General features: G+C 45.8%; 1 protein-coding gene across 1 annotated transcript in view; it reads right to left on the bottom strand.

Moving 5' to 3' along the window:
• CENPK (centromere protein K) overlaps positions 1-27,705 on the bottom strand; it is a 111,476-nt gene that overhangs the window by 18,906 nt on the left and 64,865 nt on the right. Inside the window, exons 6-10 of the mRNA XM_075326179.1 lie at positions 23,554-23,600; positions 12,892-12,974; positions 10,202-10,300; positions 2,979-3,114; positions 2,640-2,693 (exon numbers count right to left, since the gene is read on the bottom strand). Coding sequence (XP_075182294.1) covers positions 2,640-2,693; positions 2,979-3,114; positions 10,202-10,300; positions 12,892-12,974; positions 23,554-23,600 — 419 coding nt within the window. The remainder of the gene's footprint in view (positions 1-2,639; positions 2,694-2,978; positions 3,115-10,201; positions 10,301-12,891; positions 12,975-23,553; positions 23,601-27,705) is intronic.

Genomic DNA, 27,705 nt, shown 5'->3' with positions numbered 1-27,705 from the left:
AGGTCCAGAACGGGACGGAATGATCCGTCCTTTTTTGGCACCACGAACAAGTTGGAGTAAAAACCGCGACCACGTTCTTGAAGGGGAACGGGGATCACAACTCCTTCTGCCTTCAGAGTGTTCACCGCCTGAAAAAGTGCATCGGCTCGCTCGGGGGGCGGAGATGTTCTGAAGAAACGAGTCGGAGGACGAGAACTGAGCTCTATCCTGTAACCGTGAGACAGAATGTCTCTCACCCATCGGTCTTGGACATGTGGCCACCAGGCGTCGCAAAAGCGGGAGAGCCTGCCACCGACCGAGGATGCGGTTTGGGGAGGCCGAAAGTCATGAGGAGGCCGCCTTGGAGGCGGTTCCTCCGGCGGTCTTTGTAGGACGTGACTTAGACCGCCATGCAGAAGAGTTCCTCTGGCCCTTCTGTGACCTGTTGGACGTGGAGGAATGGGACCTGGCTGAGGGCCGAAAGGACCGAAACCTCGGTTGTATTTTTCGTTGCTGAGGTCTGTTTGGTTTGGACTGGGGTATTGACGAGTCCTTTCCCTTGGATTGTTTAATAATTTCGTCCAATTGCTCGCCAAACAAACGGTCGCCAGAAAATGGCAAACCGGTTAAGAACTTCTTGGAAGCAGAGTCTGCCTTCCATTCGCGTAGCCACATGGCCCTGCGGACTGCCACCGAATTGGCGGACGCTACCGCTGTACGGCTCGCAGAGTCCAGGACGGCGTTCATGGCGTAGGACGAAAAGGCCGACGCCTGAGAAGTCAAAGACACAACTTGCGGAGCAGAGGTACGTGTGACCGCATTAATCTCAGACAGACAAGCTGAGATAGCTTGGAGTGCCCACACAGCTGCAAAGGCCGGAGCAAAAGACGCGCCTATGGCTTCATAGATGGATTTCATCAGGAGCTCTATTTGCCTGTCAGTGGCATCCTTGAGCGATGAACCATCTGCCACTGATACTACGGATCTAGCCGCCAGTCTAGAGACTGGAGGATCCACCTTGGGACACTGAGCCCAACCCTTAACTACGTCAGGGGGGAAGGGGTAACGTGTGTCATTAAGGCGCTTAGTAAAGCGCTTGTCCGGAAATGCGCTGTGCTTCTGGACAGCATCTCTGAAGTTAGAATGATCGAAAAACGCACTCCGTGTACGTTTGGGAAACCTAAACTGGTGCTTCTCCTGCTGCGAAGCCGACTCCTCTATAGGTGGAGTTGGAGGAGAAAGATCTAGCACCTGGTTGATGGACGCTATAAGGTCATTTACTATGGCGTCCCCTTCAGGTGTATCAAGATTGAGAGCAACGTCAGGATCAGAGCCCTGAGCTGCGACCTCCGCTTCATCCTCCAGAGAGTCCTCATGCTGAGACCCCGAACAGCGTGATGAAGTCGGGGAAGGTTCCCAGCGAGCCCGCTTAGCCGGTCTGGGACTGCGGTCCGTGTCGGAGTCCTGACCGTGGGACCTAGGTGTCACCCCAGGAGCACTTCGCTGCACCGACCGAGAGGGGCCTGGGGGCGATGAACTCACAGTGCCCTGGGCCTGTGTTACCGATCTGGACTGCAAGGCTTCTAGTATCTTAGCAGACCATTTGTCCATAGACTGAGCCATGGATTGTGAAAGCGACTCAGAGAGTTTCTCAGCCAAAACTGCAAACTCTGTCCCTGCCACCTGTTGTAACAATGGCTGCCAGAGTTCTCAGGGGAGGAGGGAGCCGTGGGCGTGACTAATAAAGTGCGGGAATCTGGTGCCCCACGGTGCTCAGTGAGGGGGGAGGAGGACTCCTAAGTATGCTCCAGCCCTCACTGCCGACGTCCAGTCGACCGTCCCGCCCTTACCCCTGACTGGCAGGCCCGGGGGCGGGAGTTATGGTACTAGGCCGCAGAAGCCGGGGACTAAATTTAATAACGCTGGCCGGCGATCAGGCGCGGTAGTCCCGGTTGTCACAGAAAAACAGCAGCCGCTGCAGCGTTGTAACACAGGCGCTCCATGCACCGTCCCCAAGGGGACACAGAGTACCTTTTAGATGCAGGGCCTGTCCCTGATGATACCCAGTCTCCTGTCCGTCAGATTCCCCCAGGGGCTGCGGAGGGAGCCCGGTCCCGGTGAAGGGTGACCGGTTAGGATCCCACTTCTCCCAGAGCCTCTAAGGGATGGGGAAGGAAAACGGCATGTGGCTCCAGCCTTTGTACCCGCAATGGGTACCTCAACCTTGACAGCACCGCCGACTTAGTGGGGTGAGAAGGGAGCATGCCGGGGGCCCCTTAGGGGCCCTCTTTTCTTCCATCCGATACAATCAGCAGCTGCTGCTGACTAAAATGTGGAGCTTGCGTGAATGTGTGCCTCCTTCAACACAAAGCATAAAACTGATGGGCCCGTGATGCACGGGAGGGTGTATAGGCAGAGGGGAGGGGTTACACTTTTTAAAGTGTAATACTTTGTGTGGCCTCCGGAGGCAGAAGCTATACACCCAATTGTCTGGGTCTCCCAATGGAGCGACAAAGAAAAGAAATCTAGGAACACTTTCCCAATAGAAAAGGTTCCCAGTCATTTTCTCCAATGGCATTAATGCAGATGTGTGAGCGAAGCCTATGTCTGATTAGATAAGGAAAAAATAGATGCTTGAGCAGCAAACTACAATATTTTACCTCTAAGATAACGTGTAGAGTTACCCACTGCACAGGAGGACCTTCAGTGACCACCTAAAAGACACAGAAAGCATAAATTCCTCCTAAAAATGTCAGATTAATGCACAGCTTATATCAGTGAATGCGATACTGTATGGTAAGGAGTGACATGAACACCAATGCCCTAAACATGAATCTCTGATGACTGCCCCCTGGAGGGCGCCTTTGGGTAACAGGCTTTTATCAGCAGACTGCACATATTAGTAACAATGAATATTAATAATATTCCGATTTTACAAGGCTAACCATAGATTACAGAGTTCCAGTGCGTTACACAGCGGACCTTTTTCCCAACCATACCTTTTGCTTCTTGGCGTTCCTCCCATCCTCCCCAGGCAGAGGAAAGTGCTCCTCTATGAACTCTCCAAATGAGGATAATAGCTCTTCTTTATAGGATTTCTGTTTCTGAAGTTGGTTTTTCACATCACGAAATGCACTGTGAGGAACGTAAAGATTAAATGGTTACAATTCTTGTTATTCAACCTTAAAGGGAACCTGTTATGTAGTTTTTTTTTATATTTAACTGTCTCCAATGTGTTTTATATGATGCAATGTACATCACTAACATGGTTTAAAAAAAAAAAATAATCCATGTTTTTATCTTTTAAAAAGACTTTATATGCTTAGGTGAATGCAATACCTTAGGTTTCAGTCATAGGGGCGGAGCTGTTACTTGGATCAGTCACTGTCACTCAAACTCAGGCATAATTCTTTTTATAACTTAGTCACGTCCCCAGCATTGTAATTGATGACACCACAGGTCCTGCAGCATCGCTTCTCTGCTGAGCTCCACCCATTATGGTCACATTATCGTGACATCAGCACAGGTCCTGCACAACCACTTCTCTTCTGCTGAGTTCTGGAGCTCAACTTTGGAGAAGTGGTTGTGCAGGACCTGTGCTGATGTCACGATCATGTGACCGTAATGGGCGGAGCTCAGCAGAGAAGTGATACTGAAGGACCTGTGGTAATCAGCAGAAGAGAAGTGGTTGTCACGATCATGTGATCATAATGGGTGGAGTTCTGCAGAGAAGTGATGTTGAAGGACCTATGGTTTCAATTACAATGTGAGGGGCGTGACTAATTTAAAAAAAGAATCATGCCTGAGCTTGAGTGACAGTGACTGATCCCAGCAAACGTGGCGCCCCTATAAATGAAACCCAATGTATTTATTGCATGAACCCTAGAATATAAAGTCTTTTTTTAAAGATAAATACATGGAATTTTTGTTTTTTAAAACCCGGATAGTGATGCACATTGCATCACTAAAAATAAATTGGGAGCAGTTTGATATAAAAAACCGACATGGCAGGTTCCCTTTAAGCACCCAAAGTAGCTCATATTGTGGATTCTGGTCTACACTATATACATTACTATAGTATCACTGAAGTAGACAAGGATTAAGACCAAAACCACATGGTATATGCATTACTGTTAGCCAATGTTAATGTTAGCCAAAACCGCCTACTGTGTGTGGAGCGTCCTGACTCTCTTGATTTCGGACTGCAGATCTGTTTTGTTCTCGGTGTGATAAGCCGCCAGAGGAGTCTGGCAGCGGCTCTCTCATAGAGAACACAGGAGCACTTGGCAGAATGAGTGCTCCTATACATGGGGAGGTCAGGAAAGAAATTTGCTGGCAAACAGCTACCTGTTGTGTAAGGAAGCCCCAAAACTGCATAACCTATATCTTCAATGGTTTTAAAGGGAATCTGTCAACAGATTTTTTTTTATATGTAATCTGAGAACAGCATAACGTTGGACAGAGAGCCTTAAAGGGATATTCCCATCTCCAAGATCCTATCCCACTTTGTAGTAGGGGTAATAATAATAATATTAGCAACTACCTCTTCTTTTTAATCTCTTTATTAATGACCTTGTGGATGGGATTGATAGTACAGTGTCAGTCTTTGCTGATGACACCAAACTATGAAGGATATTAAAAACTAACCTTTATAGTACAATATTACAAAAAAATCTGGATAAGATGTCAGAATGGGCAGATACTTGGCAAATAATAACAATATAATAATAATATTTATTCATTTATATAGTGCTATTAATTCCACAGCGCTGTACATACATTGGCAGCACTGTCCCCATTGGGGCTCATAATCTAGAGTCCCTAACTGTATGTTTTTGGAGTGTGGGAGGAAACCCACGCAAACACAGGGAGAACACACAAACTCCTTGCAGATGTTGTCCTTGGTGGGATTGGAACCCAGGACCCCAGCGCTGAAAGACTACAGTGTTAACCACTGAGCCACCGTGCCGCCCAATGAGATTTAATGTTGATAAATGTAAAGTAATGCACCTAGGACGGAGTAATCCTATAGCTGCGTATACATTAAATGGAAGTAAACTCGGGACTACAGAACAGGAGAAGGACTTGGGTATTCTCATTACAAATAAGCTGAGCAGCAGCACTCAATGTCAGGCAGCAGCTGCTAAAGCAAACAAGATTTTAGTGTGTATAAAAAGAGAGATTAGATCCCGTGATCCCACCGTATTGTTACCCCTCTATAAATCACTTGTAAGGCCACATCTGGAATACGGGATCCAGTTTTGGGCTCCACATTTTAAAAAGGACATTCAGAAGTTAGAGGCAGTTCAAAGGCGGCAGCTAGACTACTACAAGGAATGGAAGGCCTCCCATATGATGACAGGTTGAAAAAGTTAGATATGTTTAGCTTAAAAAAAAGACGTCTCAGAGGAGATCTCATTTATATGTATAAATGCATGTGTGGTCAATATAAAGGACTGGCACATGACTTATTTCTTCCAAAGACAATACTAAGGACCAGGGGGCACTCACTGCGAGTGGAAGAAAAGCGATTCTGGCAGCTAAATAGGAAAGGGTTCTTTACAGTTAGGCCCTGTGCGCACTTACCGGATTTTGCCGCGGATTTTCCGCGGATTTGCTGCATGTTTCGCTGCAGAAAATGTTCATAACATCTCTGCAGTGAATCACCAGCAAATCCTATGGAGAAAAAAAATCCTGTGCGCACTAGGCGGAATTTGACAGCTGCATGTTTTGCTGCGGGAATCCCACAGCAAAAACAAGTGCATGTCACTTCTTTTCCGCACATCGCTGCGGGATTTCACTCCATTGACTCCAATGTTAATCATGAAATCCCGCAGGGAATAACGCAGGCAGCAAATTCTGTGCGGTTCACTGCGTTTTCCTGCGTTATTCCCTGCGGGATTTCACGGTTTACCTCCGGTAATGTGCATCGCTTGTCTGCGGTTTTGCAGGGAAGTGATGTCATTACAGGAAGAGGAAGCCGTGCAGAGAGTAAACAAACACACATCACAGACACAGACACATCACAGACATAGAACACATAGATCACAGACACATAGAACACACATAGAAAGAAAACGGAAATATAGAAAAAAAAGAACGTGGGCTCCGCTGTATATTTACCGTCCAGCCGAGGTAAGCACACAGCGGCGGCCCGGTATTCTCAGGCTGGGGAGGGACAGGGGCAGGGTTAATGTCCCCCGCCTCACTCCCCCTCCCGCAGCCAAGAATATCAGCCGCAGCTGCCCCGGCACTGTCGCATGCATTATGCGGCAATACCGGCGTGTCCCCGGCTCTTCTTGCCGCCGTGTAGCAGTGGCAGCAAGGTAATACAAGGGGTTAATGATGGTGGATCACCGCCATTAACTCCAGGCTTGATCATGGCAGCGTCTATGTGACAGCTGACATGATCAACCCGCAAGTAAAGTGAAAAAAACACAGACACCGAAAAATCCTTTATTTTAAATAAAACAAACAAGCCTCGTTCAGCATTTTATTAACCCCTCCCGCACCAAAGCTCCGGCGTAATCCACTGCTCCGGCGTAATCCACAGGTCCTGCGCTGCTTCCATCCAGCCGCGACTGTCACAGACACAGCGCTGAATGAAAGCAGCAGACAGCAGAGGTAATTACCGGTCATTTCCCACGGCCGGTAATGTGAACTCACTGCCGACCGTGGGAAATGCAGCGATCTGTCCTCTATCTATCTATCTATCTATCTATCCCTCTATCTGTCTGTCTATCTATCCCTCTATCTATTCTTCTGTCTATCTACTATCTCAGAATTAAATGACTTTTTTTTTTTTTTTCAATGTGCAATAAAGCACATCCCAACCCGCACGCGGCAAAACCGCGGCAATACCGCGAATAATACCGCGGTAAAACCGCAGAAAACCGCGGCAAACTGCATGCGGTTTTCGGGTGCGGTTTCCCGCAGTTTTTTACCGCGGGTGCGGTAATCTTTGAGAGCATGCGGAATTTTCTCAAGAAAATTCCATTTCCCAGTGCGCACAGAACCTTAGAGCAGTCAGACTGTGGAATGCCAACCACAAGAGGTAGTAATGGCTGATACTATAACAGCTTTTAAAAAAGCGTTGGATGATTTCCTCAGTACACAACATTGTGGCTATATCAGGAGAACTATACTACAATTTTAATAGGAGGTATTTGCTAATATTATTACGCCTACTAAATATTGAGTGTGAGATAAAGTCCAGCGCAGGAAAGAAGGCACTCTTCAATATAAATTTCCATATGCGTGACATGACTAAGACCGTGTAATACGGTCGAAACGCGTCGCTAGTCATTCTTCCCCTGCCCAGGGGCTGTCTGTACCTACCTCTATATGTGTGCACATGGAATAAACCATATGGAAATTTATATTGAAGAGTGCCTTCTTTCCTGCGCTGGACTTTATCTCACATGCTTGCAGCTGCTGGCCGATTGTCCGTGCTGCAGAGAGAGGGCCTGGAGTCTTGGAGTGGGTGAGCTGAATTCCTTTGTCATTCATTACTACTAAATATTGAGGTAGGATCCTTGGAGATGGGAATACACCTTTAAAATAGTGATGTGTCACTTTATGAGCAACTTGCTGTAGCTTCAATACAGGTGTTTTATTCACAGGAGATTATCACTAGAGGACTAGGTGTCCCTAGGTCCACTAGGTGTCAGGAAGTCAGCAGTGATTGGCAGCTTTCTGCCTATGAACAGTGTGCTCAAAAAACTGCCAATCAGTGGTGTGGGTGGGGTTATACAGAGCTCAATAGAGAGATAAAACAGTGATATTATCAAAACTGCAGCAAGCAGCCCAGTAGCTCACATATCACTGGAATCAGGGTATGAGCCACTACACCATGCTGCTCTTAGATTCCATAGCAAAAATTATGACAGATTCTTTATAAAAACAAAATATGACATAATTCTTACTCCTGTCCCCTAGTTAGACTGTGCAAACTTAGCATAGGTTGTCTAAAAATAGGCCAAATTAATCACACTGGCTGAAGAGGATGAGAAATCTGGTGCCTTTTTTGTTTTACACACTTTAACATTTCCTTCTGAATGACTTAGTTTGTGCAATTATTGTATCTAAAATTTTGCAAAATGTTGAATTTAAACTCGCTTGTTTCATCCAGACTACGCCCCATAATAAATGAGGTGCAAGAAGTGTCTAAAGTGGTGAAACAGGGCACATATTTAACAAGTTTTCTCATGTAGACTTATAAAACATTAGTGTTTATAAAACGCTGTCATTTGCTAGAGTGAATCTACTGTCATTGTACTTTCAATACAAAATATTAAGAGCTGATCACCAATTTATTTTGCTGAGGATTTTTTTTTTTTATTTAAAGGGAAGCAGTCAGCAGGTTTTTGCTACCTCATCTGAGAGCAGTATGACGTTGGCGAAGAGATCCTGAATCCAATGATGTATCACTTAGATTACGTTCTGACACAATGTGCATTTTTAGCTTTACTCATGCAGCAGAGCCAGAGGGTTATCCCCACCCACACCAGGCTCTCTATAAAGATTAAATACAAACAAAGAAATTGTGACCAAAGTCCAGGGTACAAAGTGAAAAAACTTTATTGGTAAATAGGTGCAGGGCGGCACAAACAAGTGTGGACATAGACAATGATCTGTAGCGGACTACTGACAAACCAAAGGTACTGATTACTAGTAGTGGTAGCGGTTATATGTTAACCGGTATATATATATATGTGTAATCAGATAATAAATAGTCCACCCAGGAAACTGCATAGAATATACAGGCTGGAATATAAACCCCAAACCAATTCCTCAAAAAATCATCATGGCAACCACATAAAAAGTATGTTGGAATAGATAAATAAAAAACAGGGTTGCACAAAGTTGGTGGAGGGTTATGAAACAGATCCCAGCCTTCGATGATAAGGGAAACATTGATAATTGCAGTTTTACCTGGGAAGTGTGAAGACCAAGAGAGCCTGCGTCCAACCCGACGGCCGTTTCGGCTGTAAAGCCTTCGTCAGGGCTGCAGGGAGACGAACGCTTTACAGCCGAAACGGCCGTCGGGTTGGACGCAGGCTCTCTTGATCTTCACACTTCCCAGGTAAAACTGCAATTATCAATGTTTCCCTTATCATCGGAGGCTGGGATCTGTTTCATAACCCTCCACCAACTTTGTGCAACCCTGTTTTTTATTTATCTATTCCAACATACTTTTTATGTGGTTGCCATGATGATTTTTTGAGGAATTGGTTTGGGGTTTATATTCCAGCCTGTATATTCTATGCAGTTTCCTGGGTGGACTATTTATTATCTGATTACACATATATATATATACCGGTTAACATATAACCGCTACCACTACTAGTAATCAGTACCTTTGGTTTGTCAGTAGTCCGCTACAGATCATTGTCTATGTCCACACTTGTTTGTGCCACCCTGCACCTATTTACCAATAAAGTTTTTTCACTTTGTACCCTGGAGTTTGGTCGCAATTTCTTTGTTTGTATTTAAATTTAACGACTTGTCCTAGTCCCCATCCAGGTATTATGATTATCATGGTTTTCTTACTGTGTTATATTAATTCCTGGTAAATCATGGAGTGGCTGTGGCTTTCTTTGTACATCTCTATAAAGATTGTACATTGACTGTACAAGGCAGCTAGCCACAGCAATGAGAAGTTCTGCTGCTAAAACAAGCGCATATCAAATAAACAAAAGATCGGACAGTGACAACACAGGCATGCCTGAGCTATGTGTGTTAACCCTTACAGCCTGCTGGCTTCAGCTTATAAAGGAAAAATCTGCTGACAGATTCCCTTTAAATGCATGTCATTGGGGCTAACAATCATTTTTGCATTTGGGTTACATTAAAATATTTCCACCGTTTCCTTCTATAGACTCTGTGTTGCACAGTCTATTGTTGATTGCCGAATGAGTGAACTAAGCACCTGTCAGTCAGCCCGTTATAATGGTCTGACAGGGAGTTTCTGACTCTATGTGTCTTTTCTGAGCTCCTTTTAGCTGATTTATGACCACAGACCACATGGAAGTTGAATGTGCAAGACAAGGAGCCTCTTAAAGCAAAATGGTGCAATTTTTTTTGTGAAACCAAATTATAAAAATGATTTTTATCCCCACATACATGCAAACAGAAGAAATAAAAAATGTCCACAAATGTGCTGCATATAAAAGCCAACAATGCAGGAGATGCTCAAGGCTATGTTGGGGTCCGCAGGTACCTTTGCTCAGAAATATTTTTACTCCTTTGTTTCACTTGTTCAGTCTGCTCTTCCAGGGCTTTCAATATTTCTTCCTGTTCTGCCAACCACTGTCGTTCTCTTGAGAAACAAAAGAGCAGGAAAGTTTATTGTAACTTTATTTTACACTGATACGTAAGTAGATTAAACATCTTCAAACCTGTTTTAATTAAAAAAATATCACGAAACAACAAGCGTTGTCCCTCTGTTATTCCTCTTGGAAACATGAATTAAAGGGGTTATCCGGCTTATTTTGCTAATTTTTATTTATTCCACTATTGGGCCACATTGGGGCAGATAAGTAGATAGTGACTACCTACCTGCCCTGCTGTCAGCCCCTCTCCCCGGCTCAGAGTGGTCATGTTACCGCTCCTGCCAGGATTTTGCTGCTTGCTGTGACATCACGACCACATTGTTGACGGCCACAGAGCAGACTTCATGTTGCCGCCCTACTGGGCGGGTACAGTGCGTGGAGTCCCCGCCCCCCTTCCCGCACCCTCCCACACATTCCCCCGTACTCTCCCTGCAACCTCTGCCCGTCACTGCTGTGAGGCCCGTAAGCTGGGGGAGGGGCCTGGCAGCGGCAGTGTCACCGCCAGCAGACGAACGTAGAGCAGCGGCGGGGACTGAGGAGGGGTGAGTATGTATTCCCTATATGTATTCCCTAAGGGGGTTGGGGGGAGTCAGTGCAGAACGCTGGTGGGGGGTCAGTACAGAGCCCTATGTGTGTGGAGTGCAGAACCCAATGTGTGTGCGGTCTGAAGACCCGATGTGGTGGGGGGTGCAGAGCCCGATGTGTGTGCGGTCTGTAGAGCCCGATGTGGTGGGGGGTGCAGAGCCCGATATGCTGAGGGGTGCAGAGCCCGATGTGCTGGGGGGTGCAGAGCCCGATGTGCTGAGGGGTGCAGAGCCCGATGTGGTGGGGGGTGCAGAGCCCAATGTTCTGGGGGGTGCAGAGCCCAATGTTCTGGGGGGTGCAGAGACGGATGTGCTGGGGGGTGCAGAGCCCAATGTGCTGGGGGGTGCAGAGCCCGATGTGGTGGGGGGTGCAAAGCCCGATGTGGTGGGGGGTGCAGAGCTCGATGTCCTGGGGGGTGCAGAGCCCGATGTGCTGGGGGGTGCAGAGCCCGATGCGCTGAGGGGTGCAGAGCCCGATGTGCTGGGGGGTGCAGAGCCCGATGTGGTGGGGGGTGCAGAGCCCGATGTGCTGGGGGGTGCAGAGCCCGATGTGCTGGGGGGTGCAGAGCCCGATGTGTGGCTGTTATTTCCAATGCTAGAGTGATAACAGGTCAGTGCTGGGCAGAATACTGACAGGGAATGTGTGTGTAGGGGGCAGGCAGGGGGCGGGCTGGCAGGGGGAGGGGCTGGACACTGAGGCTGGGCGGTGCCAGGTCTGACTGTGAGGTTTGGCACAGGAAGATGTCATGTTTGATTGAGCTGCAGGTAAACAAAGAGCTGCAGAGAATAAAGTGATAATTCAAGAGGAACAAAAGTTAGAAAACAAAAAAAAAAATAATGTAGGGGTGTTTTATATGACAATACAGCACAGATTAGCTTACAAATAAATTTTGAGTTTTTGTCGGACAACTCCTTTAAGGCCCTGTGTGCACTAGAAAAAGGATTTTTCTCAAGAAATTTCTTGAGAGTGAAATATTAGCGCACCAGCGTTAAAAAAAACCGCACCAATAGCGCATGCGTTTTTGGTGCGTTTTTTCCACAGGTTGGTCCCTGTGTTATTTTACCATTATCTATGGCAAAAAACGCAGGTACCTGCAGAAAAGAAGTGACATGATCATTCTTTTTCTCAAAAAATTCTGCAGAAAGAATTTTCTTGAGAAAAAAAACGCAGAGTGCGCACAGCTATTTTTTTTTTCCATAGGTTTTGCTGGGGAAAGGTTACAACCATTTTCTCAAGAAATTTCTGCAGCAAAAACGCAGCAAAAACACGTGTAAAAACGCAGTGTGCGCACAGGGCCTTAGTATTGACCAACAGCCAGCAATGATTAGGAGAAATGGTGCGCAGCACTCTTCTCCGTGGACGCAAAGTCAAAGAAGCTCCAATGAACCCAAGTCCAAAAGTAGCAAAAGACAGGGTCCAAATCCAGGGTGAAAAAAAAAGAATCCGAAAGTTAACGCTGCCATCAAAAAAGTAACAAAAGCCCCCTTTTCCATGGCAGAATAAACTTTTGGATTCTATTTTCACCCTGGATTTGGACCCTGTCTTTTCTTAGTTAATGATTAGATAATGTCAGTGTGGATATACCCCTATTAGCAAGGATAACGGGATCATCTAGTTACCAACTTATTCATACAAGGGTGAAATGCAGCAGGAGACTCATAGAGGAGTGCGCTGCTCATGTCTAGGGCAGCCCACTAATTCCTGTCTGACTTTTGGCTTCCATCTGTTAACTTTTAAAGACGCTGTCTGTGCCAAGAGGAACGTCCACAGGCTCCATGTGCCTGGTATGGTGACCATATGTCCGTAGCTTTTCACAGAAGTGAGAATTTATCTTGAAGGAGGACGAATACATCATATGAGGCTACTGAAATCCACTAAGATCCGAACCTCGCTGCCAGAGGGGCCTGTAACACATTTTACACTTCTACTGGGAAATACCAAAAAAGAAAACCCTTCTTATTTTCTCAGAATTACTAGAATAAATTGCTCATACTTTTGCAAATCGCTCTTTATTTCTTTGTACGCAGCCCGAACTGTGGAGAGCATCATCTCAACGTCTCGATCAGTATGATGCAACTGCAAGGAGAGAAAGCGGTAAAAATTATATACAGTGGCTTAGTATATTACATGCGTTTTGGGGTCTACAAGGCTATACTCCCACATAATGTTTAACATTTCAAGAAAAGTGTGTGCGATTTCATGAAAAATCATGCCCCTTTACTGCCTCATATATCCATAATGGAGCATGTGAGGATGTGTGGTGCAGTGCTACCTAGGCACACAGCAGATGCCGGCTGTGTTACATAGCCATCATCTGCCTCTAACAGCAGCAACCAGAGCTGAGATCCGATTGCTGCTGTTAGCTTTTTCAGACGGCGGCATTTAAATAGCACAGTTCCTGATGTTCACGTGCACTAGCTCCCAGCGATAACGGCCATCTTGGTACTTCTTTGAAGCCCAGCTAAAGGATGAGCTTCATAAGAGACTCTGATTTACAAAATACAGTGCTATAAAGTAGTGCAAGCTGTGATTTTTTTTTACTCACAGACCATCGTTCATGTGAACTGGCACCTTGACTTGCATCAATCCTTGTGCTGTTCGTATGTTATTAGTTTTGCATATGGACATTTAATCTGTTTTTTTCTGAACGAGCTCTTATACTTCACTATTACAGTGAATAGCATAAATATAGAGATCCCTCCCATGATTTTGTAACTAAATTTGTGTGTATGAGCATGTAGGTTAGTGTGAGTGTATCAATATACTCACATACCTATGCTTTCTCCGGTCCAGTGCCGTTCTGCTCCTTTTCTGTGTGATGTCACCGCTCTGCGGACTCTCTGGGTCACAATGCGCTCTATGTGTGAGCCAGAAGTGGCTTTTAAGGCTCACTCACACCACCGTATAAATCGGTACGATCAGTGCTTTTTTTTCTCAAGCTGATTCAGCATAAGAAAAAAAAGCACAGCATGCTGCCATTTGCAGAGCAAATCAGATGACACGCAGCCATTTAAGTCTATGAGTGCGTAGAGATCATCAGACTGCACTCGGATGACATCCAAGGACGCACAGAATGGAGAAGAGTGTGCTATGATTCTCTCGTGAGAAAATCGGATTACACTAAGCTGACCCTCGGATCAGTGTTTGATCGAACGGTCATTACCATAATTGATCCGTGAGAGTATCAGTGCTTGTGATATCCTGCCCTTACAATGTAAGTCTATAGAGCATAAGAACGAGGCTCCATAGACTTACACTGTAAGACAGTTCTGGCTCACACATAGAGCGCAGAATGAAAAGGAGCAAATGGGGCTGGATCCCAAAGAAGGTGAAAATAAATTGTGATTTACTCACCCTTCTCAGGTCCCATGCCAAGACTCCGCTGCTGCTCCCTGTTATTATTTTGCAGTGCCGTGTTACATCAACAGCGCTGCAGCAAATCAGTGAGCTCAGTAGTTCTGCCCGACTTGACTGCACAAGTTGCTGAGTTACTGATAGTTAGCGCTGCAGCCAATAAGTGAGTGCAGCAGCTCTGCTTGAGTTGACTGCACAAGTCGCTCAGAGTCGCTGAGTCACTCTGATCGTTAGACAGCGCTGCAGCCAATCAGTGAGCTCAGCAGTTCTGCCCGAGTTGACTGCACAAGTCACTGAGTCCACTGATTATTAGAAAGAGCTGCAGCCAATCAGTGAGCTCAGCAGCTCTGCCAGAGTTGACTGCAGCAGTCGCTGAGTTCACTGACTGGCTGCAGCGCTTTCTACTGGACATCAGCCCTGGAGATAACAACAGCCATAGGCAGAAGTGGCAGAGACTTACACTGGACCTGGGGAGAGAGAATAAAGCACAGTTGGTGTGTTTGTTTTTTAAAACAAGATGCACCTGGGGACAGGGATTTTTGGAAACCGTAAAATTCCATTAAAACTATTTGCTTTATTTTTCCCTCTGGAGCAATGAAAACAAATGGTTGCAGAGGTTTACTTCCCCTTTAAATCAATCCTATAACCTCATAAAATCTATTCAATTGTTTTAACAGGCATTATGGGGTTAACTGGGCATATTTTGCCCACATTTTGCCAACATTTGGTAGTGGAAGATCATGATAAGGTTATAAAGTTAGAAAACAAATCTCAGAAATATCGGCTATAGGAAAAGCTGGTGCGGATGGAAACTGAACAGGACATTTTGGAAAAACGCTCAGTAATTTGTCCATTTGTTTAATTAAATATAATCAAGTTTTCCCCTCTGGCCTGAGCGGGGTAGACATTCACCATAGAGAGGGCGACATCTGTCAGCAGTACATAAACCAAAAGGAAAAAATGGCCAATTATCCATACAATAGGCATTTGGGCTGACATCATGAGCCACCTAGTTATTGCTCTATTTTCGGGATAGCCGTTAATGCAGCTTTTAAGTTTGATGTAGTGAGGCCCATTACGGATGTCAGAGGTAATGACTCATGACACTGGATCAGCTCCAGAGACCGGTCAAACCGAGGTCTGTCCAGCCGCGAGCAATCCCGGGCCAGATGGAGTAACGCAGCCAGCAATCGCTGCACACAAGCCTTACGCCGTCTCCAGCACAACAGACCTAGGATCCAATTAGGAAACAGATTTCTAGAAAGTAGAAAAGACGTCCGAAAAGAAAGGTGACAAACAAATAGGGGGCCACGAGCTGCCAGCCATTAGATGTCGGCAGGATTGGCAGCAGGTCAAGTGGGAATCCACCCACAATGAAATGGGAACGTACAGCACGGACCCAGTCTATTACTAGGGAATGGAACAATAACAAATAGTGTGGTGTCCTCCCTCCCAAGTTACAATCAAAAGTATTCAACCCCCTTTGCAAATTGGGTTTCTTAGCCAAATTTACACTGTGGAGGGAAACAACTAAACAGAGAAGGGTTCTTTACAGTTAGAGTTGTAAGACTGTGAAAACTGAAAACCGCAAGTTGTAGAAAGGAGGGAGGATATTATAAAGGGAAGGGTGCTTTACACACAACAAATGGCATCTAGCAATGGAGAAGTTATAAGGGTTGGAGAAAATGATGGACTTCAGTCTTCTTTATACCCAGTTGTCAAGAGGAGTAATGCACTCTCTCTCTCTATTTCTCTCATATTATATACATATACTATTTTATATATATATATATATATATATATATATATATATACATACATATATATATATATATATATATACATATATATATATATATATATATATATATATATATATATATATATATATATATATATATACATACATACATATATATATATATATACATACATACATATATATATATATATATATATATATATATATACACATACATATATATATATATATATACATATACATATACACTGCCTACAAGTAGTATTCAACCCCCTGCAGATTTAGCAGGTTTATACATTCGGAATTAACTTGGCATTGTGACATTTGGACTGTAGATCAGCCTGGAAGTGTGAAATGCACTGCAGCAAAAAAGAATGTTATTTCTTTTTTTATTTTTTTTTTAAATTGTGAAATGTTTATTCAGAGGGTCATTTATTATTCAACCCCTCAAACCACAAGAATTCTGTTTGGTTCCCCTAAAGTATTAAGAAGTATTTCAGGCACAAAGAACAATGATCTTCACATGTTTGGATTAATTATCTCTTTTTCCAGCCTTTTCTGACTAATTAAGACCCTCCCCAAACTTGTGAACAGCACTCATACTTGGTCAACATGGGAAAGACAAAGGAGCATTCCAAGGCCATCAGAGACAAGATCGTGGAGGGTCACAAGGCTGCCAAGGGGTACAAAACCCTTTCCAAGGAGTTGGGCCTACCTGTCTCCACTGTTGGGATCATCATCCGGAAGATGAAGGCTTATGGAACTACTGTTAGCCTTCCACGGCCTGGACAGCCTTTGAAAGTTTCCACCCGTACCGAGGCCAGGCTTGTCCGAAGAGTCAAGGCTAACCCAAGGACAACAAGGAAGGAGCTCCGGGAAGATCTCATGGCAGTGGGGACATTGGTTTCAGTCAATACCATAAGTAACGTACTCCACCGCAATGGTCTCCGTTCCAGATGAGCCCGTAAGGTACCTTTACTTTCAAAGCGTCATGTCAAGGCTCGTCTACAGTTTGCTCATGATCACTTGGAGGACTCTGAGACAAACTGGTTGAAGGTTCTCTGGTCTGATGAGACCAAGATCGAGATCTTTGGTGCCAACCACACACGTGACGTTTGGAGACTGGATAGCACGGCATACGACCCCAAGAATACCATCCCTACAGTCAAGCATGGTGGTGGCAGCATCATGCTGTGGGGCTGTTTCTCAGCCAAGGGGCCTGGCCATCTGGTCCGCATCCATGGGAAGATGGATAGCACGGCCTACCTGGAGATTTTGGCCAAGAATCTCCGCTCCTCCATCAAGGATCTTAAGATGGGTCGTCATTTCATCTTCCAACAAGACAACGACCCAAAGCACACAGCCAAGAAAACCAAGGCCTGGTTCAAGAGGGAAAAAATCAAGGTGTTGCAGTGGCCTAGTCAGTCTCCTGACCTTAACCCAATTGAAAACTTGTGGAAGGAGCTCAAGATTAAAGTCCACATGAGACACCCAAAGAACCTAGATAACTTGGAGAAGATCTGCATGGAGGAGTGGGCCAAGATAACTCCAGAGACCTGTGCCGGCCTGATCAGGTCTTATAAAAGACGATTATTAGCTGTAATTGCAAACAAGGGTTATTCCACAAAATATTAAACCTAGGGGTTGAATAATAATTGACCCACACTTTTATGTTGAAAATGTATTAAAATTTAACTGAGCAACATAACATGTTGGTTTGTAAGATTTATGCATCTGTTAATAAATCCTGCTCTTGTTTGAAGTTTGCAGGCTCTAACTTATTTGCATCTTATCAAACCTGCTAAATCTGCAGGGGGTTGAATACTACTTGTAGGCACTGTATATATATATATATATATATACAGTTAGGTCCAGAAATATTTGGACAGTGACACAAGTTTTGTTATTTTAGCTGTTTACAAAAACACGTTCAGAAATACAATTATATATATAATATGGGCTGAAAGTGCACACTCCCAGCTGCAATATGAGAATTTTTACATCCAAATCGGAGAAAGGGTTTAGGAATCATAGCTCTGTAATGCATAGCCTCCTCTTTTTCAAGGGACCAAAAGTAATTGGACAAGGGACTCTAAGGGCTGCAATTAACTCTGAAGGCGTCTCCCTCGTTAACCTGTAATCAATGAAGTAGTTAAAAGGTCTGGGGTTGGTTACAGGTGTGTGGTTTTGCATTTGGAAGCTGTTGCTGTGACCAGACAACATGCGGTCTAAGGAACTCTCAATTGAGGTGAAGCAGAACATCCTGAGGCTGAAAAAAAAGAAAAAATCCATCAGAGAGATAGCAGACATGCTTGGAGTAGCAAACTCAACAGTCGGGTACATTCTGAGAAAAAAGGAATTGACTGGTGAGCTTGGGAACTCAAAAAGGCCTGGGCGTCCACGGATGACAACAGTGGTGGATGATTACCGCATACTTTCTTTGGTGAAGAAGAACCCGTTCACAACATCAACTGAAGTCCAGAACACTCTCAGTGAAGTAGGTGTATCTGTCTCTAAGTCAACAGTAAAGAGAAGACTCCATGAAAGTAAATACAAAGGGTTCACATCTAGATGCAAACCATTCATCAATTCCAAAAATAGACAGGCCAGAGTTAAATTTGCTGAAAAACACCTCATGAAGCCAGCTCAGTTCTGGAAAAGTATTCTATGGACAGATGAGACAAAGATCAACCTGTACCAGAATGATGGGAAGAAAAAAGTTTGGAGAAGAAAGGGAACGGCACATGATCCAAGGCACACCACATCCTCTGTAAAACATGGTGGAGGCAACGTGATGGCATGGGCATGCATGGCTTTCAATGGCACTGGGTCATTTGTGTTTATTGATGACATAACAGCAGACAAGAGTAGCCGGATGAATTCTGAAGTGTACCGGGATATACTTTCAGCCCAGATTCAGCCAAATGCCGCAAAGTTGATCGGACGGCGCTTCATAGTACAGATGGACAATGACCCCAAGCATACAGCCAAAGCTACCCAGGAGTTCATGAGTGCAAAAAAGTGGAACATTCTGCAATGGCCAAGTCAATCACCAGATCTTAACCCAATTGAGCATGCATTTCACTTGCTCAAATCCAGACTTAAGACGGAAAGACCCACAAACAAGCAAGACCTGAAGGCTGCGGCTGTAAAGGCCTGGCAAAGCATTAAGAAGGAGGAAACCCAGCGTTTGGTGATGTGCATGGGTTCCAGACTTAAGGCAGTGATTGCCTCCAAAGGATTCGCAACAAAATATTGAAAATAAAAATATTTTGTTTGGGTTTGGTTTATTTGTCCAATTACTTTTGACCTCCTAAAATGTGGAGTGTTTGTAAAGAAATGTGTACAATTCCTACAATTTCTATCAGATATTTTTGTTCAAACCTTCAAATTAAACGTTACAATCTGCACTTGAATTCTGTTGTAGAGGTTTCATTTCAAATCCAATGTGGTGGCATGCAGAGCCCAACTCGCGAAAATTGTGTCACTGTCCAAATATTTCTGGACCTAACTGTATATATATGTATATATATATATATATACACACACACTCATGTGAATTTAACTTTAGGTGCAGCTAGCACCTGCCCGGTATGGAGCAGAATCGGCTCGTGAGCCTGCTCCATACACAACTTTCTTTGTGTGACGTGTTTGACAGTATATGGCTGTAAAGTAGTGGCAGGGAACATGTTAGAAAACTCATGCTGCCCTAATCATAGTCTAAAAACATGCCATGAACAGTGGGAAAAATGAAGAGGACGCAACTTCGTGTCTGCTCTATTGCCTGGTCTCCCTATTTGAAGACCAATTTTGTCATCCCGAATAATTTTTAAATGGGCGGTCAACTACTTGGACAACCGCTACTCTATCAGAGTGTTTGTCCCCCGTTAGAATAAAAACACTTAAGGCCACTTTACACACACAGATAAATCTGCGGCAGATCTGTGGTTGCAGTGAAATTGTGGACAATCAGTGCCAGGTTTGTGGATGTGTACAAATGAAACAATATGCCCATGCTTTCACTGCAACCACAGATCTGCCAAAGATTTATCTGTGTGTGTAAAGTGGCCTTTAGGCTATGTGTGCACATTGCAGATTTGGTGCAGAAAATTTCTGCACCCTTCTGTCAGAAAAACGCACCAAAAACACATGTTTTTGTGCCAAGAGTTTTTCTTAATGAAGTGAATGGGTGGATGGGCTAAAAAAAATGTAGGAAAATACACACCAAAAATTCACATGCTGCAGCTTATTTTCTGCACCAAATTTGCAAAGAAAAAATAAGCAACATAGGCACAGCACTTCAGAATTCTCATCGACTTTGCTGCCATTAAGGCTACTTTCACACTTGCGTTGAACGGCATCCGTCACAATGCGTTGTATAACGCATGTGATGGATGCCTTGCAAAAAGTGTGATAATAAAGGCCACGGTTTCCTGTGAAATAACGCGTTGCGTTAAGTTTTCTTTAGCCGAGAGAGAGCCCTCATCATCACCGCACACACCCCGACATTACCGCACACACCCCGACATTACCGCACACACCCCGACATTACCGCACATACCCGGACATCACCGCACACACCCCGACATTACCGCACACACCCCGACATTACCGCACACACCCCGACATCACCGCACACCCCCCGACATCACCGCACACACCCCGACATCACCGCACACACCCCGACATCACCGCACACACCCCGACATTACCGCACACACCCCGACACTACAGCCCTCATCATTCCCGCACACATCCCGACACTACAGCCCTCATCATCCCCGCACACGCAGGCACTACCGCACCCATCATCACCACACACACACACTGGCAGTACCTCAGTGACGTCCCCGCTGACAGTGCGACTCTCTTCAGATGCTGCATGGAGCTCACAGGAGCGGCGGTGTTCTACGGCCGCTCCTGTTAGCTTCATGTAGCAGAGCTGGATGCGGGACCTCGTGTGGATTACCTCCGAACCTGGAGGGGTATTTTAATAAAGTGGTGAAAGAGGGTGTTTTTTTTGTCTTTTATTCCAAATAAAGGTTTTTTTCGGGTGTATATGTTTATTTACTTTCATTTACAGGTTAATCATTGGAAGGTATCTCGGGGAGACGCCTGCCATGATTAACCTAGGACTTAGTGGCAGCTATGGCTGCTGCCAATAACTTCTTATTACCTCAATTGCCACCGCACCAGGGCAATTCGGGATGAGCCGGGTTGAGTTCCGGGACTGTTGCATCTAATGCATGCGGCAATTCCAGGCGGCTGCTGGCTGATATTTTTAGGCTGGGGGGCTCCCCATAACGTGGGGCTCCCCATCCTGAGAATACCAGCCTTCAGCCGTGTGGCTTTACCTTGGCTGGTATCAAAATTGGGGGGGGACCACACGCCGTTTTTTTTAATTATTTATTTATTTATTGTACTGCACGATATAGACCCGCCCACCGGCGGCTGTGATTAGTTGGTTTGACAGCTGTCACTCAGCATGGGGGCGGGTCTCACTGCAACCAATCATAGGCGCCGGTGGGCGGGGAAAGCAGTGAATAGGAGATTGAATAATGGGCGGCCGGCTTTTTCAAAAGAGGAAAAGCCGCCGGAGCAGTGTGACAGCTGTGCAGCATCGTGCCCGTGATCGGTGAGTATGAGAGAGGGGGGTAGAGGGGGGACAGAGACCAGGAGTGATTTTAAATGATTTCTATCGGTCTGCTGGACATGCTGAGCATGTGCAGTAGAACGTGACGAAATCCGTCAGCGGATTCCGCCACTTAGCGCATAGCGGCGGAAACCGCCACCATAGACAATCATTAGACACCGTGGCGGATTCCAATGGAATCCGTCAAGGTGCGCGATTTTAACAACACAAAAACGCTACATGCAGCGTTCCTTCCGCCCGACGCAGCGTCACAATAATGACGCTGCGTCATGTAGCGGATGCAACGCAAGACCATCCATTGCTATCCGTAGCTAATAGAAGTCTATGAGGAATATAACGGTTTCCTGCAACGGTTACCGTAATTCCTCAAGGCTGCGGATAGCAACAAAAGCCGTCCAACGCAAGTGTGAAAGTAGCCTAAGATAGACATGCAGCGTTGAGCCACAATCTACAATGAATCTGCAGCAAAAAACGCACTGTGCACACACAGCCTTACGGTACACTCACACGAGCGTATAACTCGGACGAGTACAATGCGAGAAAATCTCGCATTGCACTCGACCCCATGTTAGACAATGCAGCAGCTTAGATCATCGTTTTTTTTCTCACCCCTAAATGGACTGAGGAAAAAATCGCAGCATGCTGCGATTTTCTGGGAGAGCAGTGTCACTCGCACCCATTCAAGTGAACGGGTGCGAGAGAAACATCGGACTGCACTCGGATGTTACCCCAGTGCAGTGCGATATACGCACAGGCTGACAATGGAGGAGATGGGGAGGATTAACCCCTCCCCCTCCTCCGCAGCGCTCGTCCCCAGCTTCGGAGCGGTGACCCGATCGCAAAATCCGGTCACAGCTGCAGGACATTAGGTTCATGCTTGCAGCAGAGCCTGAGCTGAGGGTCATTAGCATATTGCATCCATTGCTCTCACATCAGATGCCATACACTAATGTGTCTGCTGCCTTATACTCACCTCTGGTGCCAGCGCCATTGGCACTTGTTCTCCCAGGTTACCTCACACGAGCCCTGGGGCAGATCAGCGCTGGCACCACTCTCCCCCGCCTTCACGGGAATCAACCATCAAGAGGAAGCCAGATCTGTGGCTGGCTGCTCATATCCTCCGGAGCCCCGGGAACGGCGCAGGCACTGGAGGTGAGTATAAGTGTTGTTATTTTGAAGGGGGAAAATCTCTGATTGAGAAGGGGTGGTCCAAGTAGTGGATAAACCCTTGAAACTTTGATTATTATGTGTTTCAGTGCAAAACGTAGCGGTTTGAAAAGAAGGAGCTCGTCCTGTTTCTTGTTGCCAGTCATATGGATGGCATGAATCTCCGGACAGTTTCCCAGTAAATCTCCCATACTAAGCTACCTTTCCTACAATTGGGTTCACTTAGAAGAATTTCCTGGCTTCTGTTTTACATCTGGGGCAGGAGCTTCTGAATCGCGTCTTTCCCGGCTGCCGTGAAGTCAAGTGTCTCTATGTCACGGTGAATAAAGCCCGGCCAGCAGGCTGTGACCAGGAGGCATGATATCACAGTCTTTGCCGGGTCGGAGGTTTCATCAGGTTGTTTCCACTGATAATAAAAGCAAACTCCACTTTTATGACCTGTGACATGAGCTCATGACAATCCGGCATTAATGTGTCGGCTTGCGTTCTTATAGCCGGTTGCTGACGTCAGCCAGCGCCGTATGTTTTCTGGGTAGTTTACAAGCTGGACGGCTACGAGGAGGTTGTGTCAGGTTCTACTTATAGAAATGATCCTGTGGAAAAGACAACCTAATCAATAAGTATTTTAACAGGGAAAAAAAATAAGAGGTTCATATCCTTCGTAGCTCGCGGCTGCCAATAGCACAGGCTGCTTGTAGGAAATCCAATCAGATGGTTACCTCTTCTTTTCCAGCGACCAGCAAAATATCCCGGTTTTTGGAGAATACTAAGAAACATAAAAAGTAAATAATGGTTAATGTTTGGGTTTCCATAGCGACATATTGACAGAAGACGACTTCTCAATTTCCTCAACTGTCTGCGAAATCAGGAGCCGAGCGCGGAGCCAAGAATGACAGCACCAGCCGCAGCGCTGGACGTGACCGGGAAAATTAAGGGCTTCAATCGCTCCGTCCTTCACTCTCTGCTAGGTGGCTGCGATTTTCCAAACCACGCTCCGGGGTGAACAAGGAAAAACTGATTAATGTGATTTTCATTTGCAGATCACTTAGATGGTGGAAGCTGATGAAATCCATGCAGCAAGAAAAACCATTACTGTCTCCAAAAATTTATGTACATGGCAAACAGGTTAACAGCGCTGAGGTCATCAGGAGCTGCCAGCGCTGAACGGAAAGGAGAAGCACACATGTAACGTAACCGGCACCCACCCCACATGTCAGCTCTAATCAATGCTTACAATCCCCATAATACTACAATCCTGAGGCATCTTTCTTTCTTTTTCCAAAAACACTGTTTCCTCCTGTTGTTCCTCCTGGAAATATGTGAATAAATTAACAAGAGGTAGTTACTAGGGATGATCGAATACCTCAAATATTCGGCTTCGCGAATATCCGACGAATAGGTCGCTGCTATGCAAATATTCGATGCGCAATGTAAGTCTACGGGAAGCCCGACTAGTTCCGAATAGTTGTTATTCGGGTTTCTATAGACTTAAATTGCGCATCAAATATTCGCGAATAGTCGAATAGCGGCGACCTATTCGGAAAATATTCGCGAAGCCGAATATTTGAGGTATTCGATCATCCCTAGACGTTACCAGTATCTTTGTCAAGAAGGTGCAACTCTGCATAGGCCAGAAATGTCAGCGCGGACTGGACAGTGAAAATCTATAGGGACCATCCCTCCCCCCACCAAATAGTTACACCCGGATGTTACCTTATACCAATATGGAATGTAAGAAAAGAGGCTCCTGAATTCATAATTATTTTATGGGCAACGAAAATATTTAATAACACAGATGTCAGGAGAACAGACAGAACTTCACATGTTTGAGATCTGTTTGTAATGGATCTAATTAAACGTGATCCTGTTCACTTGAACCCAGATCCATGGTTCTGGGTTCAATATGCACCCAGAACCATGAGCAGTTCTGTGGACATATTGCTAATCCCTGCCTAACCGTCCCTGTATACACTAGCATAGATAAAGAGATCTCTAGAAAAAGTATTTGTAAAGATCCTTTATAATATGCTAATGAGCAAGAGGACTAGTCGCAAGGGCGTTAGTTCCCTTGGTTATTTGGCCCCCTTAAGATGTAAGCACACCTCTGTGGGCGTACTAACATGCTAATGAAATCGCAGCATCAGAGGCAAGGTCGCACTCATCTCTCTGCTGCCATCACGTCTGACGCAGGAATTTGGCTCAGTGTGTATGATCCCGGACATCCGGTCATGCGCACTACACAAGATTGAAGCCAGGACATGTACACTCAGCTTCACAAGTTTGGGATCATGCGCACTGAGCCGAAATCCAGTGTCGGAAGCGATGGCAGCAGAGAGGTGAGTGAGATCATCCTCTGATGCTGCACATTCATTAAACAAAATTAAACCACTGTGGAGAAATTAGCGCAAATAGGGTCTTATATGATGGTATACAGTAGGAAAGTGCAACTGAATACACTCATCTTGTAGGGTTGTGAGCGTCACAACACCGGCATCAGCATAGATGGGTAACAGCAGAGGCTCTGGAGTTTCAGATTGGAGATAAAAAAGGGGATCGGGTTTAGGTTTGAATTTTAATTGAGATTTTTTTGGAAATTAAAAAATCCTCAATAAACCAGCGCTGATAAGAGGTTTTTTTGTTGTTAATATTTTATATTATTTATTGCTATCCTTGTTTTTAGACACAGATTTATTCAAAACAATTCACACAATAGAAGAAAAGAAAAATACACCACATATGGTAGAAATAAAAATAAATTAAACAATATGTAATTAATAGTGCAGCAAACAGATACCAGGTGTCTGGTTGCAGTACCCCGGCCGGTAGTATAGCAACTATTAAACCTAGTGTAGTGTATTAAGTGATGTTTCAAGGCATATGATATTTAATGCCAATTGAAAATATCACTGCAACCTGATTTTTCAGATACCTGGAGATTTTTTTCCTTCAATCCATAAGTACAAAAGTTTCAATAGAGGCTGAGTATATTATAAGCAGCAATTTCAGCGTTCCAAGTGCCTTTAAATGAAGTTGAAGAAACTGCACTTCAAGATCGTAGTGAGGATGAGGTAGAGCCCCAGCTCATCAAGTGTTCCAATAGGAGTTTACCTGCAGTCAAGTTCAGGCATCAAGCTTCCACATACTGGGTGACTGCACGATACTTTCTCCTCCTAGAGATATAAAGTCATTTCCATGCAGGAGTCTCCTACTTGTGCTCCTACAGTCAAGTTCAGACATCAACCTCCATAAGCTGGGTAACTGTACGGAACTTTCTCCTCCTGGAGATATAGAGTAGTTTCCGTGATAGGGACTCCTATTTGCGCTCCTAATTTAAACGGAGCAGAGCCACACAGCACTATTCCGTGCTAGTTCGGAATTCCTAGGTTCCTTGAGGAAGGGGACCGGCAACGCCCCCGAAACGCGCGTCGGGTTGGACATTTGCTCAGCTCACCCTGCGAGGTGCCGATAATCTAGCAGCCTCTCTCCCCCTTGCGAATATCCAGCCCTGTATGTGGCGAACGCCCGGGCTGTCACTAAAGGAGCAGGAGACGCTGCGTGCCTGTTTCAATTACCATCCTGTGAACTAGCACGGAATAGTGCTGTGTGGCTCTGCTCCGTTTAAATTAGGAGCTGTGAGGTAGCGTGGTCGGCTGCGTAGCAGAAGACACGGGATCTAGGCACCAAGGGTCACAGCACACGGTTTATTGCACAAACCACAAGTCCAATACAGCATACACTTGTTTCTCCGGCAGATACTCAGGGAGTTGGGTTCACTCCCTCACACACTAGGGACACACGCCCATGTTCCTGTTTCCTTTTAACCCTCACTTCAGCCTGTAGGGAAACAGGATTAACCCTGGAGTGGAGTTGCCTTCTATACATGGAGGGAGCACAACCGGGGCGAGACGTACAGGCCGTCATGGACCAGCCCGGTCACAGTCTCACATACCCCCCCCCCCCTCAGTTCAAGCGTGCGGGGTTGAACTCCCGCCATCAAACACGGGCCGCGGGACAAGGCATCGGCGTTGCCCTGCAACCTACCGGCCCGGTGGTCAACCGTAAAACAGAAGTTCTGCAGAGAAAGGAACCACCGGGTAACCCGGGCATTCCGTTCCTTGGCGGACCTCATCCAGACCAGCGGAGAGTGATCAGTCACCAAGCGAAACTGCCGTCCCAGCAGGTAATAGCGTAGGGACTCCAAGGCCCACTTAATCGCCAGGCACTCCTTCTCCACTACGCTATAATTCCGCTCAGGAGGGGTGAGCTTCCTACTCAAGAAGGTGACGGGGTGTTCCTCCCCCTGAACCACCTGAGACAGCACTGCCCCCAGGCCGTCCTCAGAGGCATTAGTCTGTACTATGAACTCCTTCCGGAAATCAGGGTTGACAAGAACAGGCTGTCCGCACAGGACCCCCTTCAGGGCCCGGAAGGAGTCCTCGGCCTGCGGAGTCCAGCGCACCATGACGGACTTCTTGCCTTTGAGAAGGTCCGTCAAGGGGGCCGATAGTCCCGCAAAATCCTTTACAAACCTCCTGTAGTACCCCACAATACCCAGGAAAGCCCTAACCTGCTTCGTGGTCAGGGGTCTAGGCCACTTCTGGATCGCCTCCACTTTGTTAATTTGGGGCTTAATCACTCCTTGGCCTATTACGTAGCCCAAGTAGCGGGCTTCCGTGAGCCCCAAGGCACATTTCTTGGGATTGGCTGTCAATCCGGCTGTTCGGAGCGCGTGCACCACCGCTTGTACCTGTTCCAAGTGGGTCTGCCAATCGGAGCTGTAAATAATGATGTCATCAAGGTACGCTGATGCATACGCCTGGTGGGGTTCCAGCACCAAGTCCATCAACCTCTGGAATGTGGCCGGAGCGCCG

This window comes from Anomaloglossus baeobatrachus, chromosome 1, assembly GCF_048569485.1.
Source record: "Anomaloglossus baeobatrachus isolate aAnoBae1 chromosome 1, aAnoBae1.hap1, whole genome shotgun sequence".
In the NCBI taxonomy this organism is placed as follows: Eukaryota; Metazoa; Chordata; class Amphibia; order Anura; family Aromobatidae; genus Anomaloglossus; species Anomaloglossus baeobatrachus.
Note: the sequence above shows the minus strand (reverse complement) of the source record. Positions and strands in the feature narration are given on the sequence as shown.